General features: G+C 42.8%; 1 protein-coding gene across 3 annotated transcripts in view; it reads right to left on the reverse strand.

Moving 5' to 3' along the window:
* Positions 1 to 24,338, reverse strand: part of CAMK1D (calcium/calmodulin dependent protein kinase ID) — a 211,064-nt gene that overhangs the window by 104,774 nt on the left and 81,952 nt on the right. For all 3 annotated transcript variants that reach the window (XM_048300579.1, XM_048300578.1, XM_048300577.1), the window contains exon 2: positions 15,324 to 15,455. In XM_048300579.1, the coding sequence (XP_048156536.1) occupies positions 15,324 to 15,455 (132 nt within the window). The remainder of the gene's footprint in view (positions 1 to 15,323; positions 15,456 to 24,338) is intronic.

A 24,338-nucleotide genomic window follows, 5' to 3' on the forward strand; every position in this document is an offset into this window, starting at 1 on the left:
TGAATTTGGGTTAGAGCAGAATTGCCAGCCAGAGTCTGGAAAAGAAGGTGTTAAGGTATCTGGTGGGCAGAGACAGCAACAAAATGGCTTAGCCTTTCCTAAGTCAGAAATACCACACGCAGATTACAGAAATCACAGTGTTGTCTACTCGGTGGAGGATGTCTCCTCAGGGCTTTCTTTTCAAGCAGACTGAACCACGGTAAAGGTCAGCATCATTTACAGACAAATCTATTTTGTAATACACGGAGCACACTGTGCCTCACACACAAAACTCGCTGCCTTGGATCGACACAAATCCTCGTGGGCATCTCCCTGCAGAGCAGGGAGGATGGGAGGAGCTCAGTCAAGCAGCAGATTTGCCATCCCTGCATCACGCACACGTGGCAAAACAGATCTGGGTGAGCTGGTGGCACGAAGCTGAGCCCCCATTGTTCTGCAGCCCTGAGGGCTCACTGATCCCTGTTTGACTTTGTTTTGACTCAGGCAATAAACACTGGGCAGGTTCAAGCCCTTGTGCAAATCTTTCTCCAACCATGACCACAGCCATACATCCATCCATGAGTCTCAAACATATGGATGCATTTCTGACAACATTTGAAAATGGCTTCCTTGAGTGCAAGGATGATCTGGCATGTATCTTCACTCAGCTGTTCATAACTTTCAGAGCTTACCTGTAAAACTCCTCTGTCTATGAAATACTAAAGGCAAATTTGAACAAGCTGTAAATTTGCAAGGGGGTTCACAGCTCCCATTCAAATTCCTGGCATTTGTGACCACTTTCAGGTTTTTTTTCTACTTTAAGTGAGAAGCTCAAAAATATGCATCAGGAATTAACTGTTTGGGAACCTCTTCAGCATCCAAGTTGGAGAAAGTTTTTTCTTGAATTTTCTCATCTTGCACCATTCCTCCTCCATTCCCCCTCCATTCCCCCTTTCTCCCGGATTACTCAGCCTCAAAAGCATCCATATAGCCATGTGTCATGCTTAAATGTATTCTCTATTTAGAGTGACATGGGTGTGTTATGCCTCCCAAGGAAGGGGGGATTACTACAACTGTAAGGATCCCAAACAAGGAGCATTTTTGGTCTGTTGTGGGACAATAACTCCTATTGGCAGAGCTATGGAAAAGCTTCTGGTTCCACCGCAACAGACTCGATGCAGCTTCTTTGGTCAGCAGTATAATTCCTCACCATTAGCAAAAGTAAAGAGGAGAAAATGTGAGGAAAATTGTTTACAAAACAGCAAGACCAACTGCTCACGATGTTCCACTTTATTTTTAATACAAGGAGAAGCACAGCACTGCAAAGCAGTTTTTAATTAACTGCTTTCTCCCAGCAATACTTTTGGCTTTGTACAACAATGCCAAATGCTGATATTTATATAACTCAGTAATGGTTATGATTTTGCTTCAAAAATGTTATTTCAGTGTGGTTATGCCATCACCCAGCAAACCCTGATACATATGTGGCTTCAAGAGGAGTCTCGGGGAAGAGATGGTCTTTTAGAACCCTCAGATGAAAAGTTTAGTCTGGAATAAGCTCAGAAAAAAAATACTTTCTGAGCTTCTTCCTCCATTTTGGAGAAGGGGAGCCATGGCCAGGACCAAGCACAAAACCACAGACACCAACACTCTCAGCGACACCAAATCCCTTAACACCATCCTCTCCCTTGTAGAGTGGCCACAGCACAGGAATGGGCAAGGACTGGCTGAGACTCCTGTGGGTGGCCAATTAAAAGTGATGTGAGCTCAAGTACTTACCTGGAAAGAAAAGTTTATATAGAGGGATTTCCTGAAAAATGTATCCAAAACTAACTCCTTCACAACTGTATTGCTACTGGAGGTGCTTTAACCTGCCACAGTTAGCTTCTGCTTTCTCCTGTTGTTTCCTTTGGAGGTTTTTATTTCATTCCTCCACGCTTCAGAATGGTGGTTTCTACCCAGGGGAGTGCAGACCCTTGGTAATCTGTGGGCTTCACAGGGTCTTTGAAAGATAACTAGAAAAGTAAACCCATCATTCAGAAGTTTCAAATTAAATTGCTGTGGAGGAGCTGGCTCTGCTACTGGAAAAAATAATTAAGTACCTGCCTATTAAAATGGCTGAAAACCATCATCATAAAGCCATTTCCAGAATAAGGTCTTGGGCTTATGCTGTTTCATTTTCCTAAAAACAAGACACGAATCACCCACAGCAGTCAGAGCACTGATTCCGCCACCAAAACCCTTCCTTTCGCCCCATTTCCATATATGTAATGTCCTTGGCTATGGGTTCCTGCTGTGTCTCACCCACACAACATCAGTGTGCTCCTAAAATCTACCACTCAATTAACCAAAACTTACAAGGGGAATAAATGGATTCAATAAATGCAGATAAAATCTGGATTACCACCAGGAATTATTGCCAAATCAAGCACTCTTTTCAGGATTATCCCACACTAAAAATGCTTTTTTTTTTTTTCTCCTGCCTTGCTCCCTGTAAGTCACTGCATGCCATAGAGTTACAGAGTATGCATGAGGAGTGTCCAAAATATTCTCCAAGTACCCAAGAGTGCTTATTAAGAAGAACCCTGCTCTCTGTTCTGCATAGTAAAAATTGAAAGATTCCACAAGTCAAGAACCTATATAGGTAGAATATTAAAGAAACATGAGATCTTTTAACATACTGAGAAATACAACCACAAGTAAATAGAAGTTAAATCATGACAAACTCCCAGACAAATGAGAATAATTGAGTATTTTTATGGAAGGACTATATGGGATGCTTTTGCAGTGCTAGTGTAGAAGCAGGAGACTCCCATGAAGCCTGGCTGCTTTTCTAACCACAAGTCAAATCCAGTTATCGAGATCTACGTAGCACGCACAGATGAAATAAGACAGCCCACTTGCTGCAGTGGGTCAGATCAGGTGAGTGACTTTCTCCTTCCAGAGCAAAACACAGAGTTCAGAGTTGCTGAAACACAAAGTCTAGTCCAAAATGAGTCTGAACTTTTGGGCAGTTTGGGTACTGTTTTGTTCTTGAAAAAGATCAGTTGCTTTTTCACAAGGGAATCTTAAAGAGGTTTCAAAGATGGTTCAAGGCCCAGACCAGCACTGAGCTGAGTGCTCCCTCTCAGGACTGACATTTCTTGGTTTTGTTGTTCAGGACTGGGAGGACTGTGATGGACTACCTACAACCAGCCCCAAGAGCAGAGAACAGTCATCTGCCACATGGATGCTGTAGGCATAATCACGACACAGGAAATTATATAGCTGATGAACAAAACCCATGAGGTCTTCTAATGTCCTCTGGATAGGGGATTTCAGTGGGATCCAGATCACTGCCCTGTGCAGATACTTTTAAAAATGCCAGTCAAGTGTGCTTGAGATACAGATGTCACAGTGTCAACACAGGATCACATCTCTAAAGCTTGTAAGATTTCACTGTGTGTAAACTGATGCAAAGCACAACGGTCTACACTCGCTGGCATCCTCTTTCTAAATTTACTAAATCCTCCCCAAACCATCCTATTAATACGTTTACCTATATCAGCTACTCTAGGAGTATATACAGTACTGAAATAAAACAAATCTAATTATGTTAAAATAAAATGGTGTAGGTGTTACAGCTTGAATAGTCATTTAATACTCAACTATGGGGAAAGAAATATAGTGAAAGTTTGCCAGAAATACTGACATCAGTCTTCCATTTCAAGAGCAATTCAGAGTGATTCCAAATATAGTTGGTCCTATTAAAACAGCTCTTGGGTAAGAGTGCAAACTACATCATCATAAGAAAGAAAATCAGAAACATATGCTTCTAATGGTAGGAGGAATTTTAAACAAAGTCAGCAATTCAGTGTCCTAATAGTAAATCAGAGAAAAGAGGGGAGAAAATCTCTACATGCCAACCCCATCCTTTCAGGGTGAAGTTTGGTGATAAACTCTTGTCTGGTCTTTCAGTTTCTAGAAGGAAAACCAACTTAATGACACCAGCAGGAGGAAGCCCCACTAGATAAGACACAGACCATCTTCCCCACCCTTTCACAGAAGCAGCCTTTTGGATTCCCTTGTTCCAGTTTTGTGGCTATGCAGAGGGAGCAGAGCGGACATGGCCAGTCCCTGGCAGATTCTCTCTCTGCAGGCTGAAGTTTGGCCCCAGTCACAGCAGCTGAAATCAGCAGCAACACCAAGAACACCCACTGTTCCCAGTCATAATCCAGAGATGGCACAGAGCTCTCTCTGTGGGAAAGCCAGGATTCTGTGTGGGCTCAGCTGAAGAACCTGAGTTAGGAGGACATGACAAAGGAGCAACTACCTTTGGAACAGTAAATCCCCATATGGGCTATGGCCCTTTTCTTAGATGCATCAATCCAGGAGGCACTGGGGATGAGGAAAGGAGGCTGTCCAGCACATCTACTGTGTATAAAGCCCTAGGTTCACACTGCACAACTACACAAGACAAAGTCCTACAATCCACATGGGTGACCTCAGCTTGGGATTTCTTCCCCCTTTTGCTTTGGGCCAAGATTCTCAAGGGAGCCTCGAGGAGTCATGTAACCAAGTTCAACGACTTTGAATTTTCCTATTGACCAGAATAGCATTAGATCATATTACCCATACCTATTTGTTAATGACGAGTGCTCGTTTACCCATGCTGGTGCTACATGGCTTGGACGTGTGTGTTGGACACCATAAATGGCAAGGACAATGCCTTCAAGACATAATAAACACTGTGGGACACACAGCGGTTTCCCTCAACAGTAATTTTCTCAGGAACACACAAAAAACACAGAAGGAAAAGTTTCAAACTTCATGAAAATTTTCAGCTTCCCTCCCAACCAACCCACTTGTAGTAAATATAAATCAGACAGCCTTTGCTATTACTGTAACACAGAAAGGGGACAACTGGCATTTCTATGTAAATGCCAATAAAAGCTACATCTTTTTGGATCATGTCATGTCCACGTCTTTGTTGTGGCTTGCATAAGAGAGCATATATAAAACTATGAAAAAGTCCTTTCCTCTTTGTTTTCAGTTAGAAATCCCCCATTATCCCCTTTAAGAGCAAAGCTGTGAACAGCCGTTGTTTTCTCCTCTAATTATCAAGTTTACAGCAGACATGGGAGTGACCAGATTGCTTCGGTCTGGAGAGATGCTTCTTGGCAAAATGCATTCTGCCAAATGCTGCTGCTGAATGTGAACTCTTCTGCTTTTGGTGGACAGGAAAAAAAATTAAACAGCTGAGAAACAACCCCACACCAATGTGGACTTTTCAAACCAGTAGTTCAGCATAAGATAATTACTGCACTCAGAGCCCAGTCCATCAAGGCCTGAATCCATTCCAGGGGCCTGCAGAGAGTGGCTGCTTAGCTGAGGCTGTAAAGATATGTGTGTTTAAGTCCAAAAAGGTCGCAGTTTAATCCCTGGTGCGTCAGCCAAGACAGGAGATATCACAAAGGTATGAAGATATTTGAAGCAGGTTGTTATTTTATTTGGTGGGAACCAAACAGATTATATATAGAAATTTGGACTGATCTCAGAAGGGGACACTGCTGGTGTGCAGAAATGTATCTGGCACAGCTCACTGCTGCACATTTGTCAGTTGGTTTTGGTTCAGTACAGAGCTGTAATATATATTACATTATTTGCAAAAGCTTCCTACCAATATCCCTTCTCAAAGTTATTGAACAAATTTTCAAGAAAAATATATAAATCCTGCTATTTATATTTTTAAGTGCCTTCAAAGAAGAACCTCTTAACACTAAGAAGGCTTGAATTCACCTATTTCTACTTTCCTGGACAAAAAATTAAGGGTAAGTCAAGGAGGCAAAAGCATTCCTGTTTAATGTAATGGTCCATAATTTTCATTTGATAAAACAGCTGGCAGAGTAAAAGCTGTCACCTATCCTTAGGGAGATGATTTCATAGTCCATTTACTGATACAACTTGTCAGTATTAAAACTAACCCACAGGTTTCTGCACTTAGAGAGATTTAAGACCTGGGCTATATAGGCAGATGCCCGTGATAGCTAGAGACACAGAAATATGGATGCAAGCAAAGAAAATGTTAGGCTTTATTTTGAAAACTGGTTTGGTTAATAGGCTTAAAGTCCTATAACTCCAGAAGCACAACCCCTTACTAGGGCCACTCTTAGCTCTGGATAAAAAAGATCTATTCTGATTAAGCCAGTGCCTTAGGAACATAAGACACAATTAAAAAAATTAGAATTTCTGATTTAAAAAAAATAATCAAGGTTTAATTTGGAACAAAATTATCATCAGCATTTCTTTGGTCAAACTGATCACCAGGGCAGAGCCCTGGTGAGTGTTCTGTACGTCTGCCTTTGTTAAAAGATAAATTCTGTACCTACAGATTTTTTTTAACTTTTTTTTCCCTTCAAAACTCTTACTGAACACAAACAAAGTGCTGTATGAGTAAGCATTATGAGAAAACAATCAATATGTATCACAGTTGACAGCTGCAGACTTAGTTGGTCAAATAGCAATTAATTTATGCAGCTGTCAGTTCAGGATATTTTGGATATATTCCAAACACAGAGGTTGCTGTCAGGTTTAACCTAATGCAGCAGAACGTGGGATGGAGTACAAATATTTCCCCATTTTATTATGGTCAGAACCAGCCCCCTTCTACCAAACTCTGGTTTAAGACACCTAGAATTGTTACCTCAAATGAGACACAAAATTTAATCATGATTCATCTTCTATAAATGAAAACAGGAGGTGTAAGTTGCCAATGGAGTTGTTTTAAATTCACACTGGAGTCTCAGAAAAACCTGCCCACTGATAACATTACCGTTTAATTTCATATAATGAAGGCCAAAAATACAGCAGCTTGTGTTTACAAAGCATTTTAACATGCAACTGAGAGCAAAAAACTGCTTCGGACAAGGAGTACTCATGAAAGCTGTAATTTCTGATAAGATTTCTGTTTCTACCTTCTTGAACTGACACTTTTTGAATACTTGTTTATCCTCCCCGTACATTCTGATCCACTTAGAAATGCGTATTTGATGATTTCCACAGCAAATGAGATTTGAGCTCAGATGCAGCTGTGTACCTTGATGATGCTTCCAGCTGGCCAGATGATTCTTACCTTGCATTTACTTGTTCTCTTTATGCAGTGCTTCACAAATCATAACTCTACTTCACCACTCCAATAGTCCAGTGTTTTATGAGTTACTGACGCGGATTTTAACAGCATAAATGTAAGATAAAGGATTATTCACTGAGTTACTTGGACTATGCATCTAAAAACTTACCCACCATCAAAATATGGGTACCCTGAGGTTAGAAACTAACTGGTTCCCAACAGCACATCACAACAGTTTATTACAAAATACTGAATTCTTCCAGTTCATGTTTTAAGACAAAAGTAGAGAATAAAGGCAAAATGCAATAGGCCGATAATAACAAGGATATCTTCACTTCCCTAATGTCATGAGACATTTAAACAGCTTCTGTACTTCTTCCAAATGAAGAAATTACTTTCATGGAAAAAAACCCACCCTTATTTTCAGACAAAACATTCCAGATTCCCTATGAAGAATCTTGGGAGAAAAAACAGAAGAGGAAGTATTTTGCCTAATGAAGCCACCCAGGAGTATATTGAGTACATCCTCAGCTGCTTTTAGGCACCAAGACATCCTTAAAGTTGTGAACTGCAGGCACTGGAGAAAATGCTGTCCCTACTACCAAAGGCATGTGCTTGCAAATTAGCTAACTCTTTGGTTTAAACCTGTGGGTGTAACAAAGATAGACCTTATGAATCCAGATTTAAAATTGAGTCATTTATCAAACTTTTAGATCTTATTTAAAAGGCTTTATCCATCTTAACAATTCTTTTCTTTTAGGTAACAGACAATGGCAATATAATCAGATACCTGTACCACTGAACACAATCATAATCATCTTCCTGAGTATTACTGGAAAATAGGGCATATATTCTCATTCTTCAGCTAGGAGCTCTGAAAGGACCCTGGCTTTGTTATTCCACCTCTGCACAAAACAGGCTCCCCAGGGAAGCGGTCACAGCACCAAGCTTGCCAGAGTTCAAGATGCATTTAGACAATGCTCTCAAGCACATGGTGTGAGTCTTGGGGTGTCCTGTACAGAGCCTGGAGTTGGACTCAATGATCCTTGTGGGTGCCTTCTGAGTCAGGATATTCTGTGATTCTGTGTGGCACAGAAACAGACACCACCTAAGGCTGACAAATCTGCTAATTTGGACCCTTCTTAGAACTCTTTCAGAAATCAGCTGTTACTTCCTTGAATTATTTTAAAAGTTGGAGCACTGAACGACAGTGTGCTTCCATGTCCTCCTTCTAACATGGATGTGCCATTTTTTGAGATGAGTCAGGATATGGGGTCACCTTGGAGGACAACAGTTACGCCAGGGAGATCTGGTAAACCACCACCACCACTCAGGAGAGAGGACAGCTGCGTCACCACTCAGCAATTACAGTGAAATGACTTATCACACTATAATCTCCTTGAAGGGACACAGCTGTCTGGGTGGGCAGGGTGTGAAGTCAGGCTGAGACACAGAAATGCCACGCACTATCCCTGCAGCCTGACCCAGCACACTGCACGTGAATGAAACTGTGCAAGACCAGAGAAGATAGAAAGGATTCTGGGATTACTGCTTCAGAGGGGATTTTTCTCTCTCACTTGATGTATTTTAAGGATTTTTTAAGATGCCTTGATCTGCCTACATCTGCTTACATCTACTCTAGCATGAAATGCAATCCAGGCAGTCCTGGCTGCAAGTCTTCCCCTGCAAAGTTTCCATCATCTTAGTGATGAAGAATGGTGTCAGCTTTGTTTCAGGTTTCACATTTTTTTCACTCGGATGAGTTCTTTGTAGCAAAACTATTTGCTTAACGCTGAGCCAACTGCGAGTGCCAAGGCAGAGCTGCCCTGTGCCATATCCACACATACAGGGTCAGATTCCCTTTTGCCTGAAACCCGAGAAGGGCAATTCATCCAGTCTGCATCTCCTTGATCCAGGAGATGATCTCATGGTTTAGGCTGATGTCAGCCTCCAGGCATGCCCAACTGTCCCCCTACCCTGAGTTTTGTAGATCCTGGCTCCTTTCCACGCCTGCCTGCCTCCCTAGCAGGGATTTCTGCAGAACTGCACAGCTGTAAGGGAGGCTCCCCAGGCAGACACTGAGGTCCCTCCAGGGATCCAGATCAGCCCAAAAGATGTACGGGGACAATGATGAAGCAAATCCACGCACGGTGCCAACAAATATATTGGAAGGGCCCTACCCCAACACCACTGACATCAACGTCATTAATGGTACCACTGGGTATCACCCTTGAACTGGTGGCGGCATGTCTGAGCACCCTGAGCCATCCTTGGGGATGCAGGGCCTCACGTGGGAGCTGGTTTTTGGGAGGCCCTGGATTTGCAGTTGGCAGGGTTTGGAGCATAGATGCATAGGGAGAGCAGAGTCAGCCTTCTGTCACCCCAGCACAACTGCAGTGGCACGAGCAAGCCAGGTTTTAACAAGTAAATCTACATAAAAGCTTTCTCTGAGAGTGAGTACTTAATACAACAACCAGCTGTCTCTTCAATTCTTGCTGAGGCAGCCGATCTTCTTACCATTATTCACAGAGGAGGAAAAACAGGGGAAAAAAATAAAAAAGCAGCAAGCCTGTTTGCTGGAGTAAGCAAAGCACCAGAGAAATTATGATACCTGACAGACAGAGATGTCACGTGCTTTTTTTTGGTTTTTTCATTTCCTAACCATCCATCCATTTCTTGACAGAAAAAAAGAGCTCTTACTGCTGGGGTGCAAAGAGGTAATTAACCCCTTAAAGGTCAATCCCACAGCTTTCTGTACATGCGCTACACAATCTAATTACCATCACTTTTATATTAGCACTTACCAACACAGGATGTGAATGTCTCCTCTTTAGTTCAGCTGGCCCTGTACTCTGCTGTGTAACCTCTGACAGAAAAACAATTACCATAGGAGAATAGCAGTGGGCACCAGCAGAGCCTCCAGACTGGGAAACTGGCGTACGGGACCACCCAGGCCTGCAAGGGCTGTATTTTTTGACCCAAAGACAACTGTGGCTTGAATAGATGGGTCTGTCCCACAGAGTCATTCAGGAATGTTCATCTGAATTAATTAAATGCCAGAATTTATGTTAGGGCATATTACACTTCTGCATGGCCAGTTTTATTCAGAATTAATTTAGCCTTTGATTCCGAGTTAAATTGCACAGAAGAGTTTAATAAGAGGTAACTAATGGGTTTCAAAACTAAATTTGGATTTGTCTTCCTGGAGGCTATGGGGTCAGCTCTGGAGGGATGGGGCATAACAGAGATAAGAATCTGGGACAGAGAGGTTTTTCAGGGAGCTTGTCAATGGGCCGCTGAAAAGGAGCAAAGAGGTACAATTTTTTAATTACCCCTGCAACCTTCATGTAAATCTTGAGAAGGGGTGATTCTTCCACACTTATTCTCTTTAACATGAGGAACAGCACTGCCTCCTGGCATGGAGCAAGGGGCCCCTTTGACCATCATCTGATTTATGGGAGAGCAGGCGCACTCACACTTCCACCCACATTAGGAAAATCTTTCATTGCTGTTTTTTGTTTAGTTTCACGTTGGGTATAGCCCTGACCTCCCAGGATTTGCAGGAGGACACCTCCCCTCCTCACTCCCTGTTCTTTATCCCAGCAGCAGCTCCTGGCTGTAGGTGCAGGCATGTAAGGAGTGAGGCAGTGACTGTGCATGAATCACTGCCTGAACATCCTGTCTCCTGAGGAAATGGGGATGGAAAGCACCGGCAGAAGTTTAGCTGACCTGCTAGGAACAGTTCACTCTGTTTAACAGGAAAAATAGCCCCAGACCTCAGTAAGGCAAGGATGTGATTTGTAATAAAGAATTAAACGGTGCCTCTTCCAAAGGATCTAGGATAGCAAAGATGAGGGGGAGAAGGGAAGAGACACCTAAATATTTAGAAATTATTTTTAAAATCCCTGTTCAGCAGAAACTAGCTAAAGCAGAGTATGATTTGCTAGCTAGACAGTATTGCTTAACAAGACACGTGCACATTACTGCCATTAAGCAATCAATAAACCTGGGTGCAGTGCTACACACAGTTTATTGTTCTTCCCCTTGCTTTGCTCTGACTCAGCACTGAGTCTGTACGATTGCACAGGTATTACCCAGGCAGCAGAGAGTTTCTTGTGATAAATTGTGGTGTAGCCAAGGAAAAAAAAAAAAACAAAACCAACCCCACAAGCAAATCAAGCATGTTTTTCTCCATCTGACTTACAAGCTTTTTTTTTCTCTTTAACTAGAACCTCAGACTGCTGCTTCTCAGCAGTCCAACTCTTCAAACCATGCACTGCCTTCACAAACCTGTCTAGCAGAGGATTCCTCTTTCAGCGTGTTCACACCTGCACAATTACCATAAGTGGAAGAAATTTCCTCTATTCTACAGCAAACAATGGATAGGATTGCATTTTTCTTACTGCTCAAAACCAGAACACAGTTGCTTTCAGAGCAGATTATGAAACTCCCCACACGTCAGGTCAGAAAAAGTCTGTGTCACATAAAGGTGACTATGTGCTGTTGTTCCCCACAGCCAGCTAATGGAGCTGTGACAGTCCAGTTCTAGAGATCCTATTTGCCTCCTCAAACAGATTCTAAGCCATTCTAAGCATGTTTTCCACGTCTTAATGTCTCAATTGAATACATTAAGAAAACTCCCCTCTTGATGTAGTACCAAACACAGGTACCCAGTGGGACCCTCACCCTGCTCTGAAGCCTCCGAGCAAGGCGAGCCTCCTCACGAATTTCACTGTAACTAATTACTGTCTGAAATTAGGCACATGCTTAAATGCTTTGTCAGGCCCAGGCTCCTGGATTAACTGCAGACTCAGCCTCTCCCAGTACATCACTCCACAGCGAGCTCCTTCCCACTCCGTCCCCACCCATCCCAGTCTTCGGGGAATGTTGCCATGGATTTCCACGGGACACAAGAGAGTCCATATTGGAAGAACCCTGTTAAGGTTGCTAGGCATAAATATTGACTTAACGGCTCTTCCGCCTTTTTTCTTTTTTAAGAACAGATTTGTTGGCCATGGCTGGAAAAATAGAATTATGGAGTATGCATGATTCACTCTGGCACTCACACAAACATGCAGATCAGTTGGCTGGCAGCTCGGCTCCTCTGTTCGCAGAACATCGCTCCTAAAATGTGTCATTTTGTTTTGGCAGCAAGAGCGTCCAAGCCCACAGACAGAGAGATAAAATCTCCCACCTTCCATGTTCTTCACATGGGGGTCACTGACCTCACCCTGCACAGAATATTGGATTAATACTCCCAACAGCTTTTCAGTTCAGACACACAGAAGGACTGACAGAAGTTTTGGTTTCACACTAAGAGCCTGGCCCAGAAACCTCCCCTCTCGCACCCACTCTCCTGGGTCTGCTGACAGAAGAGAGGGCAGGAAAGCAACTGCAGGTAAAATTGTTTACTCGAAAGTCTTTCCAATAAAGGCTGTTTCACAGCCAATAAAAATATTGAGACAGAAAATAACCCTTGTGACAGAAAAGAAAGTAGCAGTGGTGAGAGGGGACCCAACGCTTCTGCTCACTGGATTCATGTTTTCATCACCAGGCTCTACTGCCTATAGTACTCCATGCTCAGACTTTTAATCCTGAATGCAAAAAAAAGTTCCTTGAAATATTACTTCAATACACAGAATCATTCAAATTCTCTCCCATATTGACTCTGCCAGATCTGAACGATTTGGCAGGACTGGCAGGGAGATGAATCTTCACCAGAAACTCCTGAGGGTACAAAGTATATGGGACACTGTGGGTATTGATCCTGGATATGCCAGCACAATCTCTGAATGTTTCTAAAAACCTGCTCACCCTACACAGGGGCATGAGCAGCTCACCTGAGAGCTGGCAGAGACTGTAGGGAGTATATTCAGGATTTCCTACCAGACCCCAATTTGATATACAACTGGGGAACTCAAGAAGAGTTGCTGCATTTCACAACGCTTAGCGGAGGTCTCCCAGAAAGCACAGAGCTTGTAAGGAAGAAAACAAAATTCTAATGATTGAAGATAGGAGGAGAAAGTCCAGTGTAAGACAAAAGATCCTTCTCTGAAGGATAATTAAGGAGTTTGCCTGCATTTTAGCTAGGCAGGGTGTCTTTGGGACTTTCATCCCATCAGAGTTGAAGCACCCTCAAAAGACACAATGCAAAACCAGACAGGGAGATTAGGATCAACCCATGTTCATATTTATATTTGCTTTGCATCCATCCTCTTGTGTCTCTACACCTTCCCCTCAGGGAACAGGGACCAACTGCTCTTGCCAGGCATCCTCTGCATATCCTCCAGAGGAGTTGGTTCAGGGCATGGTACATTAACGCTGTGGCACCTCACAGCTCTGCAGGGAAGCCCAGGGCTCTGGAGTCCCACCCACTCATTAGACAACACAAGAACTAGCCATCCCCACTCGGTGTTAAGCTACAAGAAACAAAAGAAGGGCACTTAGATGGAGCTTAGCAGCAGCTGCTCAGGATCCATTCAACTGCTCTCAAATCTATTTTTACTGACAGCTTTTGAAGCAGTGAATTCATTGAACAGAGAAACAGGTTGATATCCCTTCTCCTCAACTGTAGGCAGACTCTAGATTGTTATTTGCTAAACGTTTCCTTGGTGGCACATACAAATTCAAAACTGCATCTGTAGGCACGGATGTCTATTTTCAGAATAAAGACAATGACAGGCAAAGTTTGTATTAGCAACAGCTAAGTAGAAGACAGCACGAGATAAAAAAGGGACATTCTCTTTTAAGGCCTTAACGTGCACAGGACAAGAGATTGAATAGATCTAATTGCATGAAATTAAGGAATTTTCCGCCCACTCACTCTCCTGCCCTTGCAGCTGGAATAGCACAGGGTGCTGCCTCCTGGTTTTTCAGGAAATTGTTTGCAGGGAACAGAAACGTTTCACCATGCAGAAGCAAGAAATAACCTAAATGATTTCTCTGCTCTACCAGCTCAGGGTCAAGGCTGATGCAAGGCAATTCTTCCTGCACGTGGATATTGCTGCTCTTACACCACACACAAGTACCAGGGGACAAACCCATCAACATAAACACTCTCAAGCTGTGGTTATGGGCCACTATTGCCTGGTTACAGAGATGGCAATGGTTGAGTTTTATGATAGGTTCTCAATAACACTACACAGCAAGACAACATGCTGCATTCATCACTGGGTTTACATTGTACTGACCCGAGGCGGGCCCAGCAATAGGAAGGCACTGCTACAAATAGTTGTAGCTGTTTGGAGTCCCCATTTATGTCTCTCTGCTGAAAAGGATCCCCTCTGCCTACTGAGATGACTGAATTTGCCCTTGAACCAGCTCCTTTGACTTGGGCTGTCTGAGCTTTTAGTTCATCCAGTAAGTTTTTAGGATCCGTTTTGTCACGCGGTGCCCAGATGATCAGCCATCAGCTCTGACACGACCAAGCACTGGGGCAAGAAGTCCCACTTGGGACAGAAGTACAGCAGGAATCAGTGCTCCAGTCCAATGTGGAGTTAGTTCTATGTAATTGCACTACCTTCAACTCAGTGAGAAGAAAAGACACTTTTAGAAGTTTAAAACCAACTACATGAACCAATCCTAAAGTAACCAATCTCTCTTCATTTCCTAGAATGAAAGTCAAGGGTGTTAAGGTCAGATCCAAATGTCTCAAGTCAGGTGAGATGAATCCCACCTTCAGGGCATAAGATGAGGAAGAGGTAAGGATCAAGGCTCTAATAACTACAATGAATTCACAGCAATTGAGAAATGCTTTTTCGTATCTATGTATTCCACCCAAAGTAAGGAGAAAACACATCCCTCTACCAGAAGTACAGAGGTACCACTCGTCTGCATGGCACAGGTTAACACCATCTCTTATGACAATTCTTAACATGTCATAATTTTAGAGCAACTAGGAAACAAACTGTTTTAAGCATTTAAAAATTATAACCCTGCTCCTGCTCTCCTCAAAGCCTGTGACACAACTGCTGACATTCTTAGTGGATAAGGTCTTTTTATGGCATTATAGACTTACTCCAGCCTAACTTTTTTCCCACTTTGCAGTTATCTGGCTGCATTCATAAAAAAAGAAAAGGAGCATTTCTCAAAACAGTTTCAGCACCATTTAAATTTGCGTGATCTTGTCTGCCTGTGATAGGCTGAACAACTCGTCAGTCACATTTGTCAATCACTGTTCCTTAAATGCAAGAGTCTAACTGAAGCAAAGAGGCAGAAATGAAGGTCTGGTACTCACTTTCTCAGCACTGCAATTTCATTCTCTATGCTGCTTTCCTTTCCCTTCAGTGCCTTCTTGGGAATACATTTGACTGCAAAGAGTTTCCCACTCGCTCTCTCTTCAGCCAAAACAACTTCGGAGAACGCACCCCTGAAAGAAGAGAAGAAAAGCCCTGGTTTAAAGTGGTGCTTTTCCTTTGAAAGCTGTTAAGTGAAACACAACCATCGAATATAGTTCTTCCGGTGTCCTTTGGAAGCTGCTCTTGTTAAACACAGAAATGACATTACAAACATCTTTCTTTGCCTTTACAAACATATGGAGACATTCACACTCATGCAAAACATTAAAGGCTTACCAAACACAACAATTTTAATAAAAAAATCACAGTCCAGCAGAGATATGAGCAGAGCTTGAAAATGAGAAAGTACCATTTCTGTACACAGGGGCATGGGCCATAGTCTGGCTGCTGACTTGGCCAATGATGTACTCTTCCCCTTTCTGAGACTTTTGGAGGTTTAATTCACAAAGCAACACAAAGTCCCCAGGACTAAGTGACACACCAGTGCCAGGAATGCTCCTGGTTCCTCAGTCACCACAAGAGGTCAGGGCCCCCACTCTGGTCCTCCCTGGCTGCCCAGAGCTTCTCCTCACCGTTGGATCAACCCTGACTCAGACTGCATCAGAATTTCTCTATGTATACAGAGTTATTCCACAACACAAACTGATGTGTGTAACCACTAAAGCCGAAGAACTAGATTAAATCACAAGTCCAAACGCTGGCCTTAGTAGCAGCCTCCCTATGGTTACCCCAGAGAGGGTTACACAAATAAAGAAACATCATCACAGCAGCCAGTCACTAATTGCCAAGAGTGGGCAGTGCCTCTCCTTCATTAAGTAATTTCATAACAGAGTACTATTTTTTGCACTGTCAGTGCTTCCTCCCAAGCCTCTGGACCTGACTGAGAAGAGGCCAAGAAAATGTTACAGTCAGTGCTATACACACATTTTTTCTGTTCCCAGAGTTTTTTGAGCATTTGAGCATCATTCAGACACTGCTACTCTGGCCAGACTTTGCTGTGTTACATTAGGACCATCCTTATGTTCTAGAACTTGTTACTGGTTTAGCAGCAAGAAACTGGGCAAGAGAGAGCATTGACCTGATGAGGAACAGCAAATCATTGTTCCTATTCAAGAAAACCTCCTCCTGAAGCACCCACTTTGTCCAAGAGAGATCAGATCCAAGGACTTGTCTAACCCAATGACAACTGAAGGATCAGGTAGAGCAAGCTGGTCTAGTGGGAGGTGTCCCCTTCCCATGGCAGGGGGTTGGAACAATATGATCTTTAAAGTTCCTGCCAACCCAAACCTTTCTTTGATTCTGTGATCCACCAGCTGAAGGTTTGTGTTTTATTTATAAGAAATAAAAATAGTATTTCCTTTATTATTTCCCCTCATCAGCAGATTATTCTGCTCTCGTACGTAGCTCACTCCGATAAATGCTCAGGAGGGTGCTGAGCAAACCCAACTACGCTCCAGCCGGCTCTCAAAAGGCTAATGTTTGGTCACAGCATCATTTGGCTACCACCAACTTTCTCTGGCTTTCATTCCCTACAACTGCTGCTTATCTAGATGTTTGTGGATAAACAAAAGAACTTCCTTTCCTGGGCAGGCTCCTCCTTTTTAAGTCATGCACTTGGATGACACAACCAGGCAGCTGTGACCTCACCAACAGCTCCCAAGTTGCAAAACAGCCACATGAACCAGTAAGTGGATAAGCAAAAGGAAGAGGCTGCTGCTCTGGAAACAAAGTACCCGTTTACCCAGAAATGGTTTTGGAGCCAGCAGATAGGGAAATAGTGATAGGAAGTTTAGGAACGGATGAAAAAAGACTTTTGCATGCTGTTATACAGCAGATGTTTGACAGCTTGTCTTAATGGGGCAGTGATCCTATGAACCAAGAATGTTTTACCTCATTTTTACTAAAAAGGACAGAATATGGCTATATTTATGCCACTTGGAGTAGCAGAATGATCCACTGTTTTCTGCTTTGTATATAATCCACCACAGCATGTCACAGCGTCACGGGCTCCAATTTAGGGTCCACACAACTGATCCAAATGGCTTGCACAAATAAGCCACCCAGAGAGTTTTTAATTGTGTTTTTTGCTTTCCTGTTATCGACAGCCCTAGCCATTCAATTTACCAAATAAGGTTTTCATCCTAGCCCTCATGCTTGGGACAGCCAGACCAGAACTTCAATAAAACCCTTTTGCTGGAAAGCCCTAAGACCGCTCGGTGCTTACCAGCTTTGGTTGCAGACCAGAGCACCCAGAAACTCACAGAGCTGCTCCCAGCTATATTTCATGAACCCCTTAAGTCGTGTCTACTTAAGCTTTCAACACTGCACTTCACTCCAGCTGTGTCTTGAACAAGCTCCTTGCCTTCAGTTAAATGCTGTGAGAAGCTGCAATATTCACACCAGTCGTCTACTGATCACACAGCTCTCCAGTGTTTATGACATTATAAAAACACAGGGAGCTCCCATCCCAATCTGGGTTTCACTGCTGATCTCAGACAACAAAATAATGGAAATCCCTTTATTTCCCCTCTACACAATAAAGTACTTCTATTTCAGCTGGCTCCATCATTTCACTGGATTTTTTCCTCCATTTACCAGGACAGATATGGTTTCACTGGTTGGAAAGAGCCTCTGTGAATTTAAATGAAAATTTTTTGGGGAGCTCCGAGAGACTCATGCAACCCTATTCCCTATCTCCTTAACAACCTTTCTCATTAAAGCATGAAATAACCTGAAGCTCAGCTGAAGTGTTTGGTCACATGTCAGCCCTGGGCACCGACAGGGTGCTTTTTCACATTGATTTTTGTATGAGGCCATGGCATGAAATTGCTAATGCTGGGAGGAGTTCCTGGGCAATGGGAGGGGGAGAGCTGGGGTAGATCTGCTGGGAAGGCAGGAGGGAGATGCGAGGAGGCAGAAGTGAGGCAGTCTGCTCTATCCTGTGCATTAGACACACTCCAGTGCTCGCAGAGCAAGGGAGGGGGGCAAAGCAACAAGTCAATGCACAGAAGAAAGTAAAGGGAAGTGCTGGAAGGAAAGAGAAGGAAGGGAACAGATGAAGACAGGGATGAGAGTGCTAAACAGGGACTCAGCAACATCGGGCAAGAAGAAAGAAATGGTGGGAGGGAGCACCAGCAAGGGAGAGGCAGCAGAGATTCTCCTGGAGTCTGATGGAGTCAGGGAAGAGTCAAAACCAGTACTGAATAGATGGGAAAGCAATTATCGTAATTTCAAACATACAGCTGAATTCATGCACCCTTAACGACACAGTCCAGCCTCCACTAAACCTCTCTTGACTCAGGCATGAATAGGTAAATACTAGACAGTAAGTCATTTTCTTGCTAACAGCAATATATCCTACAGTAAATCCCCAGCTCCCCAAAAAAGTTCCCCAGAACTACCAGCATAGCAGGCTTGCTAAAGATTTTTTTTTCCCAAAAAGGAATTAACATTGCCTTTAAAATAATGATATTAATGAAGAAAGCAATTTATCTCTCAGAATTAATTACAATTCTTTACTGAGGTTTAAAATTTAATTGTGTGCGAAGTTCTATAAAGAACCTTGGGGTTGGAAAATATTGCATTTTACACCATCAACATGACAGGACTTTTATGAGAAGGCCATGGCTTCCACTAAGCATCACCAAGCAGTGCTGCATGATAAAAAGGAAAAAAAACCCACAATAGTCACACTGTGGTACAGATTTTTTTTTTTTTTTTAAATTGGGAAAAGAGGTTAACTAGTTAAAAGTTATGATTGTAAATGTGTATGCAATGGTTGGGATGCACCATTCCCTTCAGCTGGGAAGGAGATAATTGCAACCTTTCCAACACACGCACAAAGTTTTCACCTCTCTGAAGAGGAGCTTCAAAATCCTTCTGGAATTTTCCCTGTCCTGCCTGCAGATCATAGCAAACAAGTAAAAAAGTATCATGGCTTTGAGGAAGTAGCACAGTGGTGGAAATGGGTAAGCAAGAAACTTCTGCAAAATGAAACCACTTTTAGCTGCCAAAATCCGTGTGCAGCAACAACCTATTTTTGAAAGTTTTCACCATGTTAGCATTTACCCTGGAGGAACTGCTCTTTTCAAACTTCTAATTAAGGCATGGAATAATTTTATGATTTAGATAATTTCCATATGAATTAGGAACAACGTAAGGGAAAAAAAAGAGGTTAAAGGACTTGATGAGTGACATTGAGATAACAGCAAATTCTAGAGGGTGCTTGAGATGTTTTGACTCCTCACCCCTTTGCACACACCTGGACTATGCAGTATCCTATGAGATGCCAATCTTTTAGAGTTTTAATTCATTTAAATTATTTCTCATGCATTATTTTTGTTTTATCTAGATTTAAAGATTAGAATTTCAAGATTAACATTGGAGTATGAACATTATTCATACCCAAAGAGACTGGATTTTCTATGAGAAAGCAGTGATTGCAAGGCTAGGCTGTCCTGCAGATCAAAGCAAAATAAAGAACAAGTAAGTTTTTCCTTCTTCTGTTGGAACTATAATTTAATATGAACACTTAATTTCTGAAATACAGTGAACAGCATATACTGTGACAGCAAATCTGTTCTCATTCAACAAAAAAATTGCTGTGACAAAAATACTGACAAAATGAAGACAAAGAGCTGATGGAAGGATAAAACTTCACTTTTTCCATTCAACCTCCTTGTTGTGCAGTTTTCCACTGCATTAGCAGGTGCTCTGTCACTAAGTCAACAGACATAGCCAGGAAACAGATTTCACATCTAGGCTGCACATAGCTAATGTTCTTAATTATGATACAGTTGGCTTTCCATTTGTACTTTGCCCCAGCCAAACCAGGGAAAAAAAAATAGTGAACACTCAACATCTGGAAAATATACCAAGTCCAACCCCCCTGAGACAGGAGATTGACTGAATCAAAGTGAAACCAACCAAACTAAAGGTCATTTTCATAGTGTGGCTTTGGCAACCACACTTAAATTCTGCTCCTTGACTCCCCAAAGAAAGGTGACTTTGGACTGCACCACAAACAGAGCCAGTATGTAGGGAAAAAAGTCTTCATTAGCATTTTCACAGCTTTCTCCATGGGCCTCAAGGAGTTAACTGTGGGATGAGCTCAGGCTCTGTGTAACCAGCACACACCAGGGAGGTTCTGGTCCTGCAGACCACTTCTCTACTAAGCCATTTTTCTGCACAACTCATGTTCTCTCTTTTGTTTTTTTTTTTTTAATTTTCTACTCAGTTTTTTTTGTAAACACCTTCTCACTCTCCTCACACGTGATCCAGGTGCGTCCCAACATAAACCCAAACTGAAGACGGAAATTAAGATTTTCTTTCCAAAGTCATGTCCATCAGTGTTCTGACAGCTGCATGAAAATGAATTTACAATTTAACTTTCAATAGCTCAGTGATGTCTGAATGCAAAGTTAACAACACCGAAGCGTGGAGGGGGTTTTTAACCAGCCAAGAGGAAACAGAAAGGACTTTGGGACAGTGCTACACATGGTATAGAAACCAAATTCCCCACATATTCCCAAGAACCAAATATAAATTCATGAGAAAAGCTGACTAATCTAGTTGCAGCCATCTATTCTTTAGAGCACAAATACTTTTTCTAGCTATTTTCATTCATCAAACACACAGTTTCAACCCTGCAGCCCCTTCTATGGCAATGCTTCCTCTGCCTGGGCAAGAACACAAAAACTGGGATCACTGTATTAACACTAGTATTTTTAGCCTCCCTACTCATTTAACTTCCACTGAGCCTCCCAGCCACAACTGAAAATGCCGTTTCCTACCCTGGGGCCCCATGAGTGCCTGCTCTAACACCAGACATGGCCCGGCCCTGGGCTGTGTCTGACCCTGGTTCCCCTCTCCAGGGCTGATCCCGATCCCTGGCCACAGTGATGATCCCATGGAGGTGCCTGATGCCGCAGGCTGGGGCTGCTGTTTACCCATTACAGATGATGAACAGCACTTCCCACTACGCCAAAGTGCTGTTGCTTTGTCCTGATGGACACTCCAACAACGGCAAGAGGCACAGATATTTTTTGCTGGGCGTTCCTGTAGCAAGAAGCTTCTTTCTGGAGCACTGACACCTTTCTCTGTGCCCACTCCCTCAGCATTTTGTCCAAGTTAGGAGGTATCTTAAAACCCCTTTGTGACTTGCAATGAGCAGCCACAGCGTGAGAGAACCCTGGGAGTCGCTATGCCCCGGGATGGGCAGCACATCCCCAACTCCAGACTTATCTTTCCAATCATTCTGCTGCTTCCCCTTTAACAAAACATTTGGGAGGAAGTAACCCCATCAATACCCAGATCTCTGCTGGGACTTATAGCCATGACCATAACAGAGACACCCAACAATAGACCATAACAGAGACACCCAACAATATCACACTCCAGGCAGAGCTTCTTCTTTCCCCTCCTTCTTCTTTCCCCAGTTTGGTTTCCGCTCACCATTTCAGTCTGTGACTGAATGAGCAGCACAAAGCTTTGATCTTGCATAGTCACCGAGAGTTTTTCTATTTATTTGGATTTAACTTCTATTTTTTGGGGGTACTGTTATCTACAGTTACAACAGCTTAGTGTTTTTACAGTTTTGTACAGTCAGCTGCAAGAATTTTAATGCCCATTTGAGGCTTATAATTTCTTCTAGTTTAGCTGCTCAATATTTAATAAGCTCAGTAAAAAAAAAGAGCCCACCCACTAAAAGAACTAGGATTAAGATTGGAAATCCATGTCAGCTACTTACAGGAAAGCTACTTAGAGGAAAGAGACTTCTATGAAGCCTGAAAACACCAATTTAAGGTTGCACATCACAAAGCATGAATTTCTGACAGTATAGTCAAGGTGGTTTCCTCCACAACCCTGGACCACTGTCACCAGAAGGCAACAACCCCCTTAGAGGGTAGCAATCATTTTCACCCAAGGAAAAAAACCCTGGAGACGATGTGAACCATTCTGTAACTGGAATTAGTTCTTTACTCCAGGATGAATTCCAAGGTCACAGCAGGGCACGGCACACACCACCAGCACTTCTTGTCACTCCAACTCACACACCAGCAGGGTGAAGGCACCAAAACACACAATCAAGGAGACTTCCAGGCAAGAAAAGCCATCAGGTGCAGAGCACGCAGGCTTCAGTGCCATAAAACTTGTGTTCAAAGATGAATGAACCACACAAAGCACAGAAATTAAGCCAAAAAGGAAAGTTTCTGAAGAACCTCTTCGCTTTCTGAGATGAACTAATTTGTTTGAGCTGCCTGGTGCATGCTAATTTGATAGGATGCTATGCAGTCTGTTCTGAGACAGTGATGCATGGATGCTAAAAAGGGAAACTGGCCCAGCTCAGATCCCCAGTCATGTTTGTTATTACAGTCATCTTCTTTCCTGAACTGTTTGCTCCTTTCTGATTAATCCTGACCCCTATTAGAAAGGGAAGTATTGTCTTTAAAGGCCTATTACATTTACATTACGTCCTCTGTGGCAGTCACAGTAAAGCTATCAAGAATCAAACGAAATACAGTTGTCTGTGCTGAGATCTTCCTTCCATTACACACTTCACAAATGAGCTGTTAAGCAGGTTTTTTTCCCCACTGATGATCACTTCCTTTCCAAAGTGAATATATAAGTACCTTTTTTCCACTTTCATCTTATGAGTCAAAAGGAGCTCCTTGTCTCCCAGGATTTATCTGATGGCAGCATTCTCACAAGAAAATAACCTTTTTTATTCTAATAATGATCTCAAACCTTTCTAGAGGCATAAGTGATCTCCATAATTTTTTTTTCAAAGCATTTCCCTATTCCAACACTGACATATGCAGGGTCTATTATTTCTGGAGATCTTATCTGGCCATGTAAAGAAGATTACACCAATTTGAAAAAGCATGGTTCTTCTTCTTCTTTCTCCGCATGGAAACTCAAGAAAAGATCTGGCACACTGTGGCATTCTCCAAGAGGCTGAATCAATTATGGAACAAGTAGATGATCTTGCACCTAGCAAAGCAAAGCAAGTGCAGACACTGTAGTTTTGCTTCCAACAATTCCTACATTCCTTCTACAGAGGGCTGTGATGAAGGTGGAACTAGCCACTGCCTAAAGATCAAATAACTTTGCAGTTGTGACTAAACCATGGGAAACTCCCATTTAGCCAGCAGCTTCACCTAAAGGCATCTGGAACTTCACAAATCCAAGATGCAAAAGTCAACACAGCACCTCATTCATTCAAGTGGTATTTCTATCTTTACAAAATAAAGCCACAGTGTCAGTTCTGGTAGCCTTCCCCAGTGATCACAGGCAAAAGACTGTATGACCTGAGCTGTGATTTTCAAACACCAGCTCTGCCTTTCATGAACTGCACTGCTGAGACGAGGGATTTGAGGAACGGGAACTACATGGACTGATGTGGCACCTGGGGACATGGTTTGCTGGTGAAGATGGCAGCATTAACTGAGTTGGACTCAGTGGTCTTGGAGGTCTTTTCCAACTTTAACAGCTCTATGATTCTTCTTATTTAATTTTAATGACTTAAAAGCTGGGAGCTTTACATAATCTGAAAGTGCACATTCCTATTGTACTTTGAAAAGCATCTCCAACAGATGCTTATATCCCACCCAAAATTAATGGCAGCACACTATGTGGCTGTAGGATCCCTAACCCTGTCAACCAACGCTGTTCCATTTGCTGCATGACTTTGGTCACAGAGATCACCTGAGATGCCCAGATATTAGTGCAGATGATCACAGCATGGTTCCTGCCTATTCTACAGGCAGATTTAGATTAGATAACTGCACCATGAAACCACTGCACATCTCCTAGGATCTGCCTTTTCCGCTTTAATGCTTCAGATCCAATGTAGAGCCCCAGTCAGGAAGCACCTCTATGAATGTGATGAGCAGCCACCGAAAGAGGAGGCCACAGGGTTCAGAGCTGTCACAAGCACAGCTGAACAGCTCCCA

The sequence above is a fragment of the Corvus hawaiiensis genome, chromosome 4 (genome assembly GCF_020740725.1).
Source record: "Corvus hawaiiensis isolate bCorHaw1 chromosome 4, bCorHaw1.pri.cur, whole genome shotgun sequence".
NCBI classification, from domain to species: Eukaryota; Metazoa; Chordata; class Aves; order Passeriformes; family Corvidae; genus Corvus; species Corvus hawaiiensis.